The sequence below is a fragment of the Erpetoichthys calabaricus genome, chromosome 6 (genome assembly GCF_900747795.2).
Source record: "Erpetoichthys calabaricus chromosome 6, fErpCal1.3, whole genome shotgun sequence".
Classification (NCBI taxonomy): Eukaryota; Metazoa; Chordata; class Cladistia; order Polypteriformes; family Polypteridae; genus Erpetoichthys; species Erpetoichthys calabaricus.
The window spans coordinates 36,181,235-36,201,102 of record NC_041399.2 but is presented as its reverse complement, the minus strand read 5'-3'; the positions used below and the strand labels follow the sequence as shown (position 1 = coordinate 36,201,102).

General features: G+C 39.0%; 1 protein-coding gene across 5 annotated transcripts in view; it reads right to left on the bottom strand.

Moving 5' to 3' along the window:
* Nucleotides 1-4,939: 4,939 nt before the first annotated feature.
* Nucleotides 4,940-19,868, bottom strand: part of mapre2 (microtubule-associated protein, RP/EB family, member 2) — a 129,528-nt gene continuing 114,599 nt past the window's right edge. For 4 of the 5 annotated variants that reach the window (XM_028803492.2, XM_028803493.2, XM_051929115.1 and 1 more), the window contains 3 exons: nucleotides 12,805-12,944; nucleotides 9,944-10,102; nucleotides 4,940-5,484 (listed from right to left, as the gene is read on the bottom strand). In XM_028803492.2, coding sequence (XP_028659325.2) covers nucleotides 5,410-5,484; nucleotides 9,944-10,102; nucleotides 12,805-12,944 — 374 coding nt within the window. In that variant the 3' untranslated portion in view covers nucleotides 4,940-5,409. Of the gene's footprint in view, nucleotides 5,485-9,264; nucleotides 9,339-9,943; nucleotides 10,103-12,804; nucleotides 12,945-19,868 lie in introns of all 5 variants that reach the window. The other variant, XM_028803491.2, reaches the window with a different exon arrangement.

Below are 19,868 nucleotides of genomic sequence, written 5' to 3'. Positions count from 1 at the left end.
TTTACTAATAAGAGTCCTGTGAAAATCTTCCTTTGTCAATGAAGGGCTATTTTACTAAATTGTACCCATTATTGTCAGCTGTGATGTCCTCCTTTTTTTCAATAGGGAATGCTAAGATAGCAGAATGCCTGTGGAGATCATTAGGACCCCCTCAACATCAAGTCAAGACTTTAAAGTACTCGGCGCTGCCACATATGGTTACTGCACCGTTACCTGAACAACACAAAAAACATTTTTAAATCAAACTACAAATTGTGTAGACAAAGGGTTCAAAGCACCACACCGAGTCCCCAAGGTGACTGTTCAGATGACTCGAGGTGTTGTGGAGTTGTTGAATCAGACAGTAGCACTTCACGTCCACTCTCGGCCAAAGCACCGAATCAAGAAAAGGCATTCATTCCAAAATCTGAAGCTAAGAAAGCTGGACCAGCCTCGCCACTGTAGCTTGTACAGAAACATACTAAAGGCCTCATCCACACTACCACGTTTACGTTAACACAGGACAGGAGTCCGTTTTCGCCTTTGATCCACGCAACTCCACTGTTATTAAACCCAACCTGAAACAGACTTTTGAAAATACTCTCCAGAGTCGTAGACTTTTGAAAACACCGGCTTTGCAATATGGATGGGCAAAAAGGTCAACATTTGAAAAGTCCAACTAATGGCACTCCTGACTGGTTTGTGCTTAACACAAACAGCAGACACGGAGGAGTTGCTTTCCTGTACAGTAATCCCTCACCTATCGCGGGGGTTACGTTCCAGAGCCCCCCGCGATAGGTGAAAATCTGCGAAGTAGTGACCTACAGTATATTTATTTTATTATTTATACATATTTTAAGGCTTTATAAACCCTTCCCACACTCTTATAAACCTTTCTCACTCTCTTGTTAACCTTTCCCACACTCTTATAAACACTTCCTATACTCTTAAACACTTTCTACATTCTTAAACACCGCAGACCAACACTGCACACTACACGCAGCGATCAGACGTCAATGTGTCTGCACTCGCTTTGTGAAGGGGGGCAGCTGAACTCACGCTGAGCAGAAATGGACTTTGTGCTGCTCTGCCAAAATGCCTGCTTGTCGCTCTGCGCGAGGAGTGTGTGTGTGTGGGTGTGTGAGAGCTGAACGCACCTTCACTCAAACCCCCCCTCCCCGGAAGCGCAGTACGCTCCTGCCACTTCGCATTGTCAAGGGGGTGGGGAGCTGAATGAACGCTAAGGAGAAGTGGACTTTGTGCTGGCTTTGTGCTGCTTGTCGCTCTGCCTGTCAATAATTTAAAAGCCTGTACATCACCAATTTTCCTGTCTCACTGTCTTGTCTTGCATGAAGTTAAAATGTTTTATAATAGTGAGATGTTACTCATATCCTTAGCCCGACATCCACATATCATGTGTTAACAAAGTGTGTTTTATAAGTTTACATGTGTTTAAAGCATGTGGGATGGGTATTTTAAGGCTTAAACTATAAAAATGTTTATTTATATGGTCTTTCTATATCGCGGATTTTCTCCTGTTGCTGATGGGTCTGGAACATAACTTCCACGATAGGCGGGCAATCACTTGTATTTAAAAACCCGCGAAGTCGTGAATCCGCGAAAAGTGAACCGCGAAGTAGCGAGGGATTACTGTATACATCTAAATTGCATTTTGCACAGTATGAAAATTATTTACTGGTTTTTGAGTTTTGTGATAAATCCCGTGATCGGCGATATTACCAACCCTTCAAGAATTTTTCTGCTGAGGTGCACAAGCCCAGTGTAGGCGAACATCTACTCCATGTGCGTTTTTGGTCGTTTATTGGGGATGGAGTCGGTTTTGTTTAAAAACACCATTTTAATGAAAACGCAGTGTGGTCAGTCTTGCACACAATCCCTTAATTTGATTTTCACACACTAGGGGTGGTCTTGAACTAAAAGGTTAAGTCAATGACTGGGCACTCATTCACACCAGAGACACCCATGAGAAACAGACATTTAACTTTGTAAAAATTTGAGGGTTACTGTTTAAGGATTGGACTCCCTGGGGCAACAATGTTGTCCTCCTAATTCTGCTTCAGAATATTTCAAAGTGACAACAAGAATTTAATGACGGTACACAACAAATTAATCTGTGCTTTGGTTAGACGGTCAAACAGCAGTGCCACTTGTATTGGCATCACAGAGCTGGCATCCATTAATCCAAAACTGTCACATTACAAATCAGAGAAAATGTCGTAATAGAAGCAGTCAAAAGGTGAAGAAGAAGATCAACAAAGCACATCTTACCAGCTCACATGTGGCATTTACTGTATTTAGCAGTTCATTCTGTAAATAACTAGGGGGCTTTGCCCACTGCTTGCCAATCCCCCCGCCTGCACTATCTTTTACTTATCTTTTAATTCTTGCAGATAGGCCTTTTCTTTGGGAAGCAACACTACTTTTCCCAGATGGCAACACGAATTAGACGATCTACAAGTCTCCGACTTAAAGTTTAAATCCAAACAAAATATTCGATCTCTTTTCACTGTTCTGTTATTTTACCGAGTAATAATTTCTATTTCTTTGCGCTAATGTGATCTTTACTATCAGTTTTTTGAGACTTTCGAAGTTTAGTACTTTAATTATCTCTAACGTGCTCTGCATGTGTTTTGCCCCAATGTTTTTGAATTCTTTACGACGTTCTACTTGTCTTTTATTTCTGTCCCCTGGTGTGGTTAAATCTCTTGCCACAAAGTCTCATCTCGTGGGACGTGAAAGTGTCTCTCTGAAAAAGTCACGTCTCGTCCCAGGATTTTTTTATTATAATAGAGACATTTGTTAGATAACCATTGCTAAATAAAAAATAAAGGGAGATTGATTACAAAATAAAGATAAATATTTTAGCAGAAAAACTAATCAAATACAATAATTTTTAAATTCAGAAGTCACTTTAATGACTATTTATATTTTAGTTGCAAAATGTGTTCTTATTTTAAGTTATTAAGAAGCAACACAAAACATCTAATTTTTTTTTCCTGCAGAAATGTATTAACAGTCCACTCACCATTACCACTGAACCCCGTTAGCCGCATGGCCGCTCGCTGAGCTGCAGTTAGTTAAGCTCGTGTGCTGATGTTACCTTTTCTGGTCTCTTCTCCATGAAGCTTCTGCTCAGCCACAGCCATCCTGTCCCTTTCTGGGGTCTTGTCTTAATGATGGCAGCTCAGTGCAGACGTACAGCTCTCACACTTATGCAGACTCTGATGAAAAACGAAGTACAGGTGGAGGCATTTGTTTGAGGTCTTCTTGCAGATGTTTCAAATGGGGAATATTCTGAGGCAAATGCAAAACCTCATGCATGACAGCCTCAACATTTTACTCACACAGGGAAAAAGTTGGAGGAAAGTAACAATGGCAGAAAAGATGACCCTGCTGCAGAAACAATTCAGCAGATTCCCTTTTGATGCACATTATTCCAGGACTGGGTAATGGAAGGGGGGAAAGAGGAAGCAAAACCACCCCAGTGTAGTAGCTGCAAACACCTTGAATAAAACAGCATTGTCGTCACTCTTCCTACTTATCTAATCTTATTTGATACCAGCATTTGTCCAACAGTATAAAATAAATAAAAGATGCTGTCTGCTCGACTCACTCAGTCATCTTGCCAGCAAAGATGGGTTTGTCCACCATAGTTTTCAGCCTGACAGATGATGATGATGATCTCTGTTACTGCTGCTGTAATCATGCAGATTAAACTCAACTTGAGTGAAAAATAAAATAAAATGAAATGCTGAATGTGAGAAAATTAGTACTGTCTGAATTTTTCAGAAACCAAATAGGCGATGTTCACTTTATAGCAACTATTAGAAACGCTCAGAATCACTTGCCTAATGTAAAATGTCAATTCTGGGGCTTTCCTGAATGCAAAAATTAAGAATGCCAGAAATTCCAGACTTAAAATAATGGAAATGTGTAAACCTGTTGTGATGGCACAAACTGCACATCTCCAATAACTTGGAATACTAATGATTTGAATTGAACTATTTAAAAATAACGTACCTGCTTTTAACATTACACAAAGAATTCTATGTACATATACATTACAAAGCAGAGTTTGGGACGTTTTATGCAGAAACGATAGCAGGTAACAAACACCATACTGGCACTAATGTGGCATTTTAATACCAAATGACAGAATAACAAGTGGAGGGACCATCACCAGTCGTGGTGTCGTGACGCCGTCTCACCCGAGTCTGCGCCCACGTCCCATGATAACTTAATGAGACACCCGTTCCCAAACACATCTTGAGGCAGATTTGCTTTTAGTTACCAAATCAGAAGTTGAAATTCTATAAAAGACTTGAACAAAAAAATGCTCATATTATATAAAGAAAAAAACTTTTATCGTTGTGTACATTTATAAAACACATCACTGAACATATATTTTTTTATTAAATATGTAAAAAGATAAAAGGTCAAGTTATTCACATAATCAAAGACAAAAAACTGACTGTCATGCAACAAAACGCGTGTAAAATGTGTGATACATCTGAATAAGACATCTTGTTTTAATCTAATTAGGACTCCCCAATATTTTTGCTTTTATGCTATTTATAACTATAAACAGTACATATGTTTACATTCCTTTTCTGTTTAGATGGATATATAACCAAAGCATGATGGTGAGCAATTTAGCCAAAATAACAGCAAATTGACAATTGAGGAAAGGAAAACTGGGGAAAAATTAACAAAAAACAAAACAAAAAAAACAACAATAAGATGTGGAATACTGATGTTTGTTCATGTACTCTGCATAATTATATTTAGTCTCCACCAAAAATGGTGCCAAGCATTTACAACTTAATTTTTCCCAAAGCTATTTCAGTCAGAAATCAGCTGCCTGCATCATCGTCTGAGCGTATCCTTACTCTGCTCACGTCGTTCCAACAGTCCGTAGGTTTCCCCCCCCCCCCCCCCCTAAACCAGAGCTCCTAAGTACCTTTTAAATATCAGCAAGAAAACACGGAGCCCAAAAACGTATTCTAGGCAATGTTTTGCTATGGTAACCAAATTGATAACCTCCATGTTTAGGCAGGGCCATTTAGGCCGTTTTTTGTTTTGATAGCCTGAAGAACCGTTAAACAAACCCCAAAGTGTCCCCCGTTCTGCCCCGTGCCCATTATTTATTGAGAAATTAAGTGACTTGACCAGGAAAGAGGAAAAAAAAATAATAAGAGGGAGCAGTAACTGTCCTGCTAAAAAGATGGAAGCTAGAAGTGTTTCAGTTACTGTACATTTGCTACTGCATAAATATTCGAAAGTGAGCCTGAAGCCCCTCGTACGAGGCCACATGCGCTCGCTTCTTCAGGAGTAAAAGCAAATTAAAAAAAAAAAAAAAAAGGTCCTGACAAAATGAATACTGAATACTGTGGGTGCCAGTGGTTTAGCTCAGTACTCTTCCTGCTGCTGAGCTTCTTCATGGACCTGCTCCTCCTGGTCATCTTGAGGTTCAGCATGTCCTTCCTGTGAAGACATGGATAAATCATCTTAAAATCACACCATTCAAAAACATATCCATACTTGTACCAAATTTCAGCTTTACTTTTCGTTCTCTTGCTTTGTGTGAAGTCATCCCCAGGCCACATAGAAGGATGAACCACAGGCGAGGCCCTGCTGACCTCCTGGGCAGCTTCCAAGAGACGGCTCTCTGGCGCAAGGTGGACAGTTAATGGGGGCTGTGCTGTGCCGTGCTGTTACATGTAATGGGGTGCAGGCTGTTTCAACAATCCCCCTCTTCGAGTATTTAGATTACAATTTGTAGTGTAAGATCACACGAATATTTTCACCCTCACTCTGTCATTTGAATGATTACTGAGGATTAGTGTCTAAGGTGTCTCACGTACTGCGTGTGTAAAGCATCGAGCAGACACTACTGCCCACCAACTGTGGCAGAGAACAACTCAGACACACTCCATATTAGCACAGACTTCAACCCAATGACTGAGGGTCTCTTTTCGTGTTCTTAGCCATACTATGTCCACCCTGTACTTTTAACAACACAGACGTCTAAAATAATCAAGGTGTTTGCTCTGATCAGGACAGAGGCAAGTCTATTGGTCCATTAGCTAATCTTTGCAGGTAGTTTAAACTTTCCAAGAAACACTTCTTTGATTTTGTGTTTTAATTTTCAGGTAGGTTAGAACATTAATGATCTCGACATGAGCACAGATTTATTGAGATCACACAGTCTAATATTCACAAATTCAACTTGGCTGGGAGGTCAAATTATGAAAATGGCTACACATCATACATGGAGTCTAAGGTGACAGCCCAATGAAGCCAGCAGGACTATATCATCTGCAAAAAGCAGTTTAACTATGTCGGAGTCTTGCCTACGATTGAGGAAAGAAGGGAGGAGGACATTGACAGGCATGTCGGCGCAGCATTGCAGTCACAAAGACGTACCAGTCAGTCACGGTGACCCAAGACCCAAGGCAAAGCTCTCCATTTACTGTCCAATCTGTATGCTTTCCCTCATCTTGGTCACAAGCTTAGTGTACTGACTGAAAGAACTAAGTTGTGGATCTAAATAGCAGAAATGAGTTTCCTTTGCAGTGTGATTGGGTTAAGCTTTAGATAAAGGGTGAGGAGCTCAGACGTTCAAGAGCAGCTCAAAGTAGAGCCACCACTACCTCGCTCTGAAAGAAGCCACTTGAGGTCTGAGCATCTGATTAGGATGCCTCCCTGCAGAGGGGTTTTCGGCAGGTCCAACCAGAAGGAGACCTTGGAGCAGATCTAGGACAAGCTGAAAAGATTACATCTCGACATCTTTACTTAGACTGCTGCCCCTGTGACAGATGAATGGATATAGTTGTGCATTGTGGCCATTTACAGTATGTCAGGATATTTATGGAGATCACCACTTTGGGTTTCACCACCAAAAGCAAAAGAACTACAACCTGCAGGGTAAATAAATAGGTACTTGAACTACTATTTATTTAATATGTTGAATAATGTAAGAGAATGGAGAGTTAATAATGTTCCATTTAACTTAAAATGCCTGAATCCAGAGGAGACTTGAAGAAGTGTTCATGAAATAAAAGCCAGAAATTTTGACAATTTAATCTAAACTAAAATTCAGGGCAACAAAATTAAGGATATGGAACACTGAAAAAGAAAACTGGCAAGCACTGTAACTAGCACTCAATCACCAGTTCAAGTAAGTAAAAAGAGCTGCAGAAAAATTAGCAGAGCTGTAAAAGAAAAAGCCAAAGCAGCCATTACTGAAATCCCCTGCAACCTCTAAGGTGAGGCATGATGGGATCATACTCTCCTAATGAAAAACAAAAAAAAAAAGAGCTATACACAATCCAAAACATACGACTGTACAGTATCTGTGAAAGATGGTGGAAGTAACTTCATGGGCCTGCTAGCCATGGCTGCCTTTGAAACTGGCCCACCGATTGGTGAATTGGCAAAGGACTGGAACACTCGCAAGTGGACGGAAAAATCTGCTCTACCCACAAACAACAACATGCCTCCAGTTTGACGAGACACAGCAAACTGTGCCTAATAAAAGTCAACGGATTGCTTTACATTTTCAACCAAAAAGAAAAGTTATTAAAAAAAAAAAGGCTTAAACAAGAATACTAGAAACCTTTAACAGTGCGCCTCGCTGAAACTAACACAAAAGCTTAAAATCAGCTCCCTTCAGTATTCTGGTATTTCATATATCAGATAAACGTATAGCTGCCTTTCCATTTAACTTTTGTCATGTGTAACTATATCTTATAAAAACAATTGTCTGTCCATTTGGTAAAGCTGTACTTCATTCAGAAGAATCTGAAAATCATAATGATGGATCACCACCACGTGTGAAAAGCAAATGACACTGTCTGAGAGCGTGAGATCTGCCACTGACAGACCATAAGGATTTTGCTGTTCATCACAGTAGTACGTGGTCAGTATATTTGACAACCACCACCCTATAAACCTTATATATATATATATATATATATATATATATATATATATATATATATATATATACACACACACACGAGGGGAAGTCAAAAAGTAAAGGGATTTTTTTAATTTCTCTTTTTAGAGTTTGGTAACACTGCTCGTATCCAGCGCTGAATGAGTGTAGTCGCCAACACTTCTATACAACGTGTAACTCTTATTCCCGCGTTATTCGTTGGAGTGTAGCAGACCGTTAAACATGACAGCTCCATTGTCGATCTGCACCAAGGAGGAAATGAGGGCAGTGATTCGCTTTTTGTTTGTGGGAGGTGTTAAACCTGCAGACATTATTCGTTGAATGCAAGCACTGACAACTGTTTATCGCGAAGCAAGAGCTACGAATGGAGAATGGATACAGTCCAGACCTGGCTCCAAGCGATTTTCATATGTTTGGACCATTAAAGGAAGCTCTAAGGGGAAGAAGATTTGCAAGTGATGAAGAAGTCATTGATGCGGTGCAAAATTGGTTGCAGATGCAACCGAAAAACTTTTTTTCCGACGGAATCAAAAAACTTGTGAAATGTTGGGAAAAGTGCATTGAAGTCCAGGGAGGTTATATAGAAAAATAAGGTATGTTTCACATTTCTATCATTAGAATAAATGCCCCTTTTCTCAAATGTCCCTTTACTTTTTGACTTCCCCTCGTATATATATATATATATATTATATATATATATATATATATAATATATATATATATATATATATATATACACACACACACACACACACACACACAATTAGATTCCAAAATAAAACTTTAACAAAATTCAAGCATTTGTAGCTACTCACGCGCATCCTCATTTTGTCGCATTTCTAAGGCACCCCAAAGCTAAGAGGCAGCTTTCAGAGACTGAAGAATCAATACTGTACCCGTGTGAAGCCTGAATGGCAGGAGATCACTGTACCTTTGGTTGCAGAGAGATAAGTCATACTGTTCTGGCACCAAGCAACAGGTTCGCGGCATGGCATATCCTAAAATCCCCTTTACCTGTGGCCTGTAAACTACAGTCAAGTCTGCCTTATTCACCCTTGATGGCAGATGCTGGCCCCTTGATCTGTCTCCAGGTAGCCTATTTAGAAAAACAACTGAATATTCCTGCAGCAACACGATCTTATTCATAAAGGATGCCATATTTTAGTGATCAAGCTCAAACTTAATATAAAAAAAGCCTTTTGTTAATGTAAATGCAAAAAAAAAAAAAAAAAAAAAATCCAAAGACAATAACAGTTAAAAGCAGAACTTTCTTATAAAAAGCGACTGTCCTGCTGGAGTATTACCTCGCTCACTTCGAAGGCATTGTTCCGTCTCCCTGCAGCACATATTGTGGACAACAAAGGATGCTTCTTCTGCCCTAAGCCGCCACAGCAAAAATTCAACATTTTTATAAAACACATTGCACACCAGATACACATTAAACATACATTGACCAGAAAGAAGCTCAAAGCAAGAAAGTGGGGCCCACAGTGAACAGAATGTTCCAAACAAAAAACATTTTTAAATAGTCTATACAGGATTATTAATATGTTCAAAGGCCTGAATCTGCTTTGTGTACTACAAGGCCAATTACTATTTTACACGACCAAGAAAGAGGGTGGAGGGAGAGACACCAAGGTGACCAAGTATGGGGAGCTCCACAAAACTGAACAGAAACTGGTAACTAGATATGTTACAGCCAATTCTTCAACGTCACAAAAGGAAGTCTGCAGTACCCTTTATTTTTACAATCCAAACCATTTCAAAAGGTCATCTGCAGACTTACTGTAAGCCCCGTGCGTCTCAGGTAGCGTGTGAGGATTATGATCCCTCACTTTACTTTCAGCACAATGTTCTGCACTCATTCCAGCACAGCTCTCTATTTTTGTTCAGTTCTGTCAAGCTCCTCACATATCATATATTCATATTAACAGGTTACACCGAGTAAAGCATAGTTTTCATGTCCTCTGAAGCATGTCTTACCTGGTCTTCTGCTGCATAAAGAACTTCCATTAAACGCTCCACAAACTGGGCACTCTCTTGTCCCTGATCCTGACAAAGTAACTCAATTTCTCGAAGTTTTCCAAAATAGAAATCCCGCTCCTTTTCCACACCCTCAAGTGCAACTTTTAATGAATTCACCTGTAAATCAAGCAAAGCACTTCTATTACTAACAGTTTTGAAGTTACCTTAAGTCCATTAAAAAGGCTTATAATAACACAGTATCTCCTTATTCCACTAAGGGGAAACCAGTTCTGGAGAGGGCATCCACTCAAAAACAGCAGCAACACACACTGGGGACAACTGTGTGACACGCAGCTCAAGCCCTCGAGCATCACGTTGCCTTCTCTTCCTATTAAACCTTTGCATTTGTCAAAAGCAACAGACGGCTTAAAAACACACTTCGTTTCTAAACTATTCAGACATCACAACATTTTCAAACCCTTATAATCTGATTCAGGGTGGAGGGAGGCCAGAATCTATCATTGCTGCAAAGGGTACAAGATAGACCAGACACAAAGGGAAAGGTTTATTAAAACAAAGTTGTAACCAAAGGAATATTAAAGTGTGGCCTTGATGGATACCTGCTGTTCCAATACACACCCAAAAACTTTTCAGTCAAGTTTTACGTTCCCTTTGTAGCCATCTGGCTGTAGAAGGTTGAGGGAAATTCAATTCATGTGATGTTCACTACAAGCTATTTAGGTGATTATAACATTAAAACTAATTATTTATTTTGCACTGCGATAACAATGAAAACAAATTACAATGTAAGACATGCTTATAATCAACGTACGTTAAAACATTCATTAAACACATCCGATTTCTCTGGCCTAGTAGTCAAAATGTCTACTAAAAATGTAACTGTCATACTAAACCCAGCTGCAGGACAGCGTGGCAGCAAAATACAAGCGGCCAGAAAAATAAGTTTGCTGATTTACTTTCTGATGTTTGAAGCAGTTTTGTTTTCTGGGCATACGATAAAATGTTTGTGACTTTTATTCTAATGAAGTGCTATGGCCAGACTGCCATGAAGACACCCAGTATACGCAGTGATACCACAACACTTGAAGTTTTGGATTAAATCATCTGCCCATCTCTTTCAAGAACACGTCTTTTCTATTACTGAGGCTGCATCCACACTACCACATTTTCATTTAAAAACCAAGTCTTTAAACAGAAATGATCTCCGTCCACACACAGTTTACCAAAAGATCCCAGTCCACACTGAAATGTCTGAAAACGTACATAGCGTACACCTGTGCATACACTGGGGATGCACAAATTGGTGTCAAACTCCTTCAAGGAACTGTGTAGTGAAAAATTCAAATTGAAAAGGAAAATTAGTTTTTATGTGCTCTTAAAACTATCAGCGATTGCAGGACTCATTCATAGAAAAAGAAATATGGGAATGAATCAACCCCATGTCACGTCTCCTCACATCTGGCAATGGGTCTCTTGTGATTAAATTAAAACAAAGCAAATGTTAAAGTGACAAATTAAAAGGGGTTCACTCCATGTTTAATCACAAGATAATTGATTATAAGCAGTTCACAGCAATTGGAGGTGTCTTGCAATAAATAAATGTGTCTCCGTGAATGTCTATATCTTTGCTTTACTGCATTGTGCGTTTGTGTCTCTGTCCTATGATATTTGGAGCTTGGCTGCATTCTACACCCGTCCACTTCATTATGCGCCCAGTTATTTAATTTTGCAGCAGAATGAGCTCCTCCTTAATGAAAAGAATAAGTTTAAGTAATAAATGTTGACTAAGACTATTAACATTATTATTTACAACCTGATTTTCACAGAACTCTGAATGTTCCACTACAATGGTAGCACCACCAGCCACTGGATTTATCGCAAAACTGTTGTGACTGGTAAAAAGTTGGCTTTTGACACATGTATGCAGCATTCCAACCTTATAAACAAAATTTAAATGCATTCAGGTAAACAGAACATCAAGCACATGGGAAAGCAACTCTTTCATATTTGCTTCTGTTATAAAATGTGTGTCGTTTTCTTCCATGATGGGTGACCAGTCAGGGAATTAATTAGCTGTTGTAATTTTGCCAAATCCATATGTGGACCGATGATCTGCTGTGGCAACCCCTAACAGGAGCAGCCGAAAGAAGAAGAATAGAAAAGATCCAATCAAGGGAGGGCCATGAAATGAGCAGGAACCAATCAAAGCAGATTAGAGGATCGTTTTTGCTCGTCCAAACCAAAATACTGATGCTGCATTTTCAGAGGTATACGACTCTGGAGAGCATTTTTAAAAGTCATCATTTTCAGGGGTCAAAACGGATGGAGAAGTGCGGATAAAAGGTAAAAATGTACACAGATATGCGCTTTTTTTTCTTTTAAATAAAAACACATTAGTGTGGACAGAGCCCACGTCATGAAGCTATTATAGGAGAAAAGGAGAGCAAGAAACAAAATCGGTCTACATCCTCCAGTTACACGGCACAGTAAAGCACACAAAATTATGACAAGCAAATTATCTACTACTATCCAAATAATGGCTGGCATCACTTACTCGATTACATCCCTAGTGAGTAAAATAAGTTCACAACATTATAAAGCATACCATACAAAAGTTCAAACTGGGATTCAGAGTTTAACATTGTATCTGCTATACTGTCCAGACATTAATCATCAATAAGTCTGATCAGGTGGAGGTTTTATCTGGGTTATGTTGAAAAAAATATTGTGAAACTTCTGCAAGCCAACAGAAAAGGTAAATATATTTAGATATTCACAATCAAAACCAAACCCCCAAATCCTGGAAGTATTCCATACTGTAAAACGGGCGAGTCAGTCTGGATGAAGGTGCACAGTACCTGTTCATTTAACTGAGTGACCTGAGCCTCCAGCTCCTTTTCTCCTTTTGCTGGTGGTGCAGTTGCTGGTATCTTTTTAGCAGATGAAGGTCTGGATGAAGGTGTTGTGGGTTTTGACGCTGGACTCGACTTGGCAGCGCCTATTAAAAAAAAAAAAAAAAAAAAAAAATGGTAATTTCTGGAAGGACACAAAAAGCTTGAGAGCTGGTCATACACAGACGTGTATTCATCTTTAAAACACTTGTAGTAACGCTGACCTGTCTCAGCATAGCAGTGTGTGAGAGACGCCAACAAAGACAGCCAACACATCCTTACCTGATATTTAGACATTTAAGAAAGCAGTACAGAATATAAAATAAATACATTTGTAATTCAGAATCAGTTTCTATTAATATGAAAGGCAAATGCCACTTAATAAAACTTAGAATAGTGGGGCTATTTGTAGAGCTAGGATTTTGGAGGTTTTATTTTACATCGACAAGCCATATAACTTGCCTTAAATGCATTATACAATTACAGAGAGTACAGTCACACACCTATCAGGCTGCAACTTGAAATCTCCAATATTTCAAATACTAATCACATTTAACAAGCAGAACATTTCTATATCTTGGGCTTCTCAGTCCTATTCATAATTCATGCTTGAAAAGATTAAGTGAAGCTGTAGGCATCTCTTCATTCACCTTGGGTGGTTCAGAAACAGGAGGCTAAACACAACCCAGTGAGTAGCTTCAGTGAGCCGCACATACTGCCACTGCTCCCCATGCCGGACTCTTAGCTTATCATACAAGTTTACTTCCATCACGTTTAAGGCACAATGTTTGGGCTGAGTGGCCATCATCAGGTGTGTTAAGCTTTTTGTCTGTGGCACCTCTGCAAGAAAACCACCTCCTTCAACCCTCGCAAACATATCCAGTTTTTAATACCTGGAAAAGTTTTGGGATTAAAATGCTCAGAGATCTTTATATAGACAACATATTTACATCTTTTGAACAATTATGCTCAAAATTCAACCTCCCAGCTACACATTTCTTTCACTATCTTCAAATTAGAAATTTTGTTAAACAGAAATTGCCCGATTTCCCCCACCTTGCACCCTCCACAATGCTGGAAAAAATACTGCTCAATTCCGAGGAAACAAACACCATTTCTGCATTATATAAAATCTTATTAGAGTCCCTACCTTTCAAAGATCCAAGAGGACACTGGGAGGAAGATCTCTTAATATATCAGAAAAGGAGTGGAAAGTAGCAAAGCAGAGAATTCACTCGAGCTCCATATGTGCAAAGCATAGAATTATTCAACTAAAAATTATATATCGAGCCCATCTGTCTCACTTAAAACTGTCCAAAATGTTTCCAGGGCAAGAGCCAACCTGCGAACGCTGCAACCAAGCTCCTGCCTCACTGGGTCACATGTTCTGGGCCTGCACCAAACTAACATCATTTTGGACAAAATTTTTTAAGTGCCTCTCAGACAGCCTTAGTATCACAATCCCTCCTAACCCATTAACAGCTGTGTTTGGTGTCCTTCCAGATGGACTTGAATTGGAGAAGGACAAGCAAACGGTGATTGCATTCACTACACTTTTGGCACGCAGACTTATTCTGTTAAATTGGAAGAATCCTAACTCTCCTCTGATAAGTCAGTGGGAAACCGATGTTTTATATTATTTGAAATTGGAAAAAATCAAATTCTCAGAGGATCTGTACAAAATTTTTTCAAAACCTGGCAGGATCTGATCAATATTATTTTAGAATAACAGAAATAACTATTACCGCATTTAATTCCCTTCTCCATCTCTTATTTACATAGATATTTATTTCTCCCTTTCCTTTGCTTATTGTTGTCTTATTAAAAAGCCCTAAGCAATTCTCCTTTAGCTAAGCTCTCCTTCTCAGGGGTGGGGTTTGATTTGTCTTTAATTTGTTTGGTTATAAATTGATCTATTTGTATGGAATGATTACAATAAAATTAATAAAATAGAAAAAAAAGCTTTTTGTCTGCAGTCTTCTTTCTATCTTCTCTTTTTTTCCCCTTTTACAGGTGCAAAGTGACAAAAGCCTTCTCAAACTCCATGGCTGATTATATATAAATAGCACCTTGGTCAAATAATAACAACATGGAAGGAGTGCAATGAATTAACTCCTGAAAAACTATAATCCTAGGAGTACATTTTAAATTAAGAGGGAATTGACAGAAAATTAAGCTTTAAAGTTTACACAACCACCAAAAAAACTCTGTTAATATCATTTTTATTGCCATATTCTTTATTTCCTTTTTTTAATTTTTGCGATATGCATTGTGGAACCACCAAAGTCCAATTTAATTTGCTGTAGCGTATGATGCCGTCGTAGTAATAGCAGACAGATGAGTGGAGTTATGCCAAAGAACAGAAGGTAACTTGCTCTCTCAGCACACTGCACTGTCCAATGTTTCTCGGCTCTGATGTATTTCAAGCTAGCCATATTATTATTCATCTTGATACATTTCAAGAAGTTTTAGTTTCTATTTATAAATATTTCAGCAGTGCTCTAAAAAGATTACAAATTGATTAAAAGATAAAAATACCAACCTACAGCAAACAATAAAACAGTGAGACAGAAAGCCCAGAGTGCCTAATGTCGTCATCACTAAGATGAAGTAATGAGAAGGTCAGTCCAGTAGCAGCTGTGCAAATGGGCCACTGAAACTCAAATGTATTCCTACACATTGTCTCGCATTTATTAACATATCATTGATTCATTTTATGCTGATATGAAAGGTTTTTATTTGAGATTTATGTTTGCCATTTCAAGTTTTAAGACTGGATGAGCCGATTACACTTTTCTGAATTAAAATGTGAAAATCCCCCACACCCAGATTAAAATGCTTCATAGGGGGAGATTTTTATTACTCAGTGCAGGACAATCTTCTGCACCTTCACTAAGGACTTTCAGTATACACAAAACTATAGTTTATTACATCCTAGAATGATAAAACGGCAGATGTTAAGAAAAAAAGGCTGAAAATGTTAGTGTCATAGTCGATACTGCTAAAAATCCAAATTTTACGACTAGTTTGTCAAACACTGGTTACATTTTTATGTCTAATATCACTGCCCCCAGCTTTACACAACTTCTAGTGATCTTCAGTCCCAGCCTTCATTTATATAAACTTAGTGAGTCGGAGGCAGTTCTCTGTACGGTATCCGTCAATAAGGGTGCACACATAAAGGCGACCTTCAAAAGGGCGACCTCAATTGAGCGCCGAATAACTGCGCGCATAAATAAAGGAGCGCTTCAAAAGGGTGACGTCAATTGGGCGCAGCGAATAAAGGCAAACACAACAAAATTATTACAGAAAATTTATTAGATAAAGGCAATGATTGAACGTATAAAAAGGTGAAAGCAAGAATATTAAAACATCCAATTAATTAATGCATGAACTTCTAACGAACTATTTCTAAAGCTCTCTATATTTCGTTGTTTTCAAAATTACAGAAAATTAGATTAAGGCAATGATTGAATGTATAAAAAGGTGAAAGCAAGTTACACTTGAAGCTGTAGATTATGTGCAATGCCACGTAGATATTCGAGATGCGGCGTATTAGCATAATCAAGGGCAATTAATTTAATTCGCTCCGAAGGTCATCCTTTTGAAGCACTCCTTTATTTGGCGCTCAATTGAGGTCGTCCTTTTGAAGCTCGCTTTTATTTATGTGCGCTTTTATTCTCCGCGCCCAATTGAGGTCGCCCTTTTGAAGGTCGCCTTTTTGTGCGCGCCCTTATTGAATAGAACCCTCTGTACACAACTGGCTTCACAGGACAGCAGTGTGACACATTCAGCAACGCACTCCAAGCAGTCTGCGATTTGCTTGAATAAATTCAAACAGGTTTAATTTTGTCTTTAGTTATGGGGCGGGTTCTGTGTGCGGGACAGCGGACAACCAATGAATGTAAGTACTGCATATAATGCTGTGAGAAGGAATGAAAAAAATGGGTGTTTTGGATTTCACCATTCATGACAGAATGGAACAGTAAATAAAAGGGCTAAGATTACAACCGAACTCTTAGAAGCCATTAATCCTTTTACAATGCTGGCTCCTTCAGGCAGGATGCTATTGGTTGTCACAAAAAGGAGAAGTATGACTGTGCTAGAAGATCGTAGGTCACTCAATCAGTAAATGTGACATGGGCAGCAATATTTAGTCAGATAAATTGGCACGGTATGGTGACAAGATCAGTAACTGAGGTTGGCAAATCTGACATAACGTAATGTAATGTAATGTAATCCCGTAATGTGATATTAGCTTTAGTATTTCCTGGCCCTACAGTTTTAAGATTTTCTGCAAATTTCACTAGTTTACTAGCTAATTAAGGGTACTGGTATTTAATATAAATTAATGAAGAGATGTGATCCAAGCACAGATAACCGAGGAACTCCACTGATGACTTCACACCACATGCAGCATTCTTCTCTTACTGTGTACTGCTGGGTTTTCTAAGCTGCTAATGCCAATATAATCTACGGTAGTTTCAAAATAAATTGTTCAATTAAAATTTCTTCATAAGCCTAGTTTTTGTCTAATAGTCTGGATATTACTTAGTATATTATTTTTATACAAATTTCCACCTTATTATGTCCTCTGTCTTGCACTTATACCAGATGTACAAAAAAAAATCAGGACAGCACTCTGACTGTACAGGGCACAGACACAGATAAAACGCAAACATGTTCGCTGGTCCTCCGCTCTGTCTGCTGGAATAGTTGAACAAAGGCCTATAGAAGTTTCTGACGAGAGACTTAGTTGCCAAATATAAGATTATTAAAATAAACAGCCAAGTAAGTACATAAAACAACACTTGGTGCAACTAAACCATGCAATAATCCATCCATCCATCATCCAACCCACTATATCCTAACACAGGGTCACGGGGGTCTGCTGGAGCCAATCCCAGCCAGCACAGGGCACAAGGCAGGAAACAAACCCCAGGCAGGGCGCCAGCCCACCGCAGGACACACACACACACACACACACACACAAGTTAGAATCACCAATGCACCTAACCTGCATGTCTTTGGACTGTGGGAGGAAACCCACACAGACACGGGGAGAACATGCAAACTCCACACAGGGAGGACTCGGGAAGTGAACCCACATCTCCTAACTGCGAGGCAGCAGCGCTACCACTGTGCCACCACTGCGCCACCCCCATGTAATAATAATATATTTTATTTCAAACTGCCTTTCTAAACACCACACAAACAATAAAATCCTAAAACCAACAGTAAGCAAACATGCATGTAAACATTCACATACACATATATCTATGGAACTGAACATGAACAAAGCAAATAAGAATACATCGTAAGGTCATGTAGTGTAAGCTAATCTGAACAGGCGAGTCTTAAAACAGGATTTTAAAAAGGGTTTGAAAATGGGAATCAATATGCCGAATGTTTTGTGGTAGCGAGTTCCAGAGATAAGGATCAGTATACCTAAATGTCCTGGAACCCATGGTAATCAGGCGTACGGGGGGGGGGGGGGGGGGGGGTTTGGGGGGGGTTATGTAGATAGATAGATAGATAGACAGACAGACAGACAGACAGACAGACAATGTGGAGGACCTAGGAGTGCAGTTGGGGGTATAAACATGTATGAGGTCCGAGAGGATAAAATGGAACAAAGCTATGAAGTGCTTTAAAGTAAAAAGATTTTCAAACCAATGACAAATTTTTTCTGGAGTCCAGTGAAGCTGCTTAAGAGATGGAGTGATGTGTTGTATGTTAGAGATGTGAGTTATAATACGGGCAGCTGAATTGTGAACAAGCTGGGGATTAAGGAGAAGCTTCTATGGAAGACCAAAGAGAAGAGAATTACAAGTGACGTAAGTGTGAGTAAGGATAGTGGTGCTATTTAGTGTGACGGAGGGTCACAGGCGTGCAATGCTACAGAAATGAAGAAAATGACCGTGTAACATTACTGATATGGGATCCAACAGACAGAATACTATCAAAGAGAACCTCCAAACTCTTAACCCGAGGGATTTTAATAAAGCAGACTTAGAGCCGATGAGGAGAACCTTTGTCTTAAGGCTATTGAGTTGGAGGAAATAGGAAGAAAACAAAGATTTTATTTCAAGTACACAATCATTGAGGCAGGAAGGAGAAAGGGCAGAGTTGGGCTTTGTAGATGTATAGAGCCGAGTATCATCTGCAGAACAATGAAAATTGAAAATTTCTTAAAAATGCCACCTAAAGGGAGTAGATATATGAAAAACAGTAAGTGGTCAAGCACAGATTCCTGGGGAACACCACTAGTGACTGTGAGCAATTGTGACCGAGAGTTTTTTAAGCTGAACAAGCAAGTATGATTAGACAGGTATGAAGTAAACCAAATAAGAGGGGTATCAGGAATGCTGATGGCAGCTAACCGACTGCACAAAATACTGCGTGATACAGTATCAAAGGCGGTACTCAGATCAAGTAGGACAAGGACTGTTAAAAGCTGAGCATCAGCAGCCATCACGAGGTCATCAGTGGCCTTTACCAAGGCTGGAAGGCTGTTTCACTACTAGAAAGCCACACTGAAACATCACAAGCAGGTTGTTATCTGTGAGATGTGCATTAAGATGTGCTGCAACTACTTTTTCAAGAATATAGGACAAGAATTATTTATTATCAAAGATAGCATCAGGTTTCTTTAAAATTAGAGTTATGAACTAAGGTATAAAGAAACAAATCCAGATTAAGTGTACCAGTCGAGAAGGCATGGAATCAAGCTGACAAGTGACAGATCTAGATTTATGAATAACTAGCAAAATACCCGCGCTTCGCAGTGGAGAAGTAGTGTGTTAAAGAGGTTATGAAAAAGTAAAGGAAACATTTTAAAAATAACGTAACATGATTGTCAATGTAATTGTGTTGTCATTGTTATGAGTGTTGCTGTCATATATATATACATATACACATATACACACACATATACACACATATACAGATATATTATATATACATATACACATATATTTTTTATATATATATTTTTTATATATATATATATATATATTATATATATATAT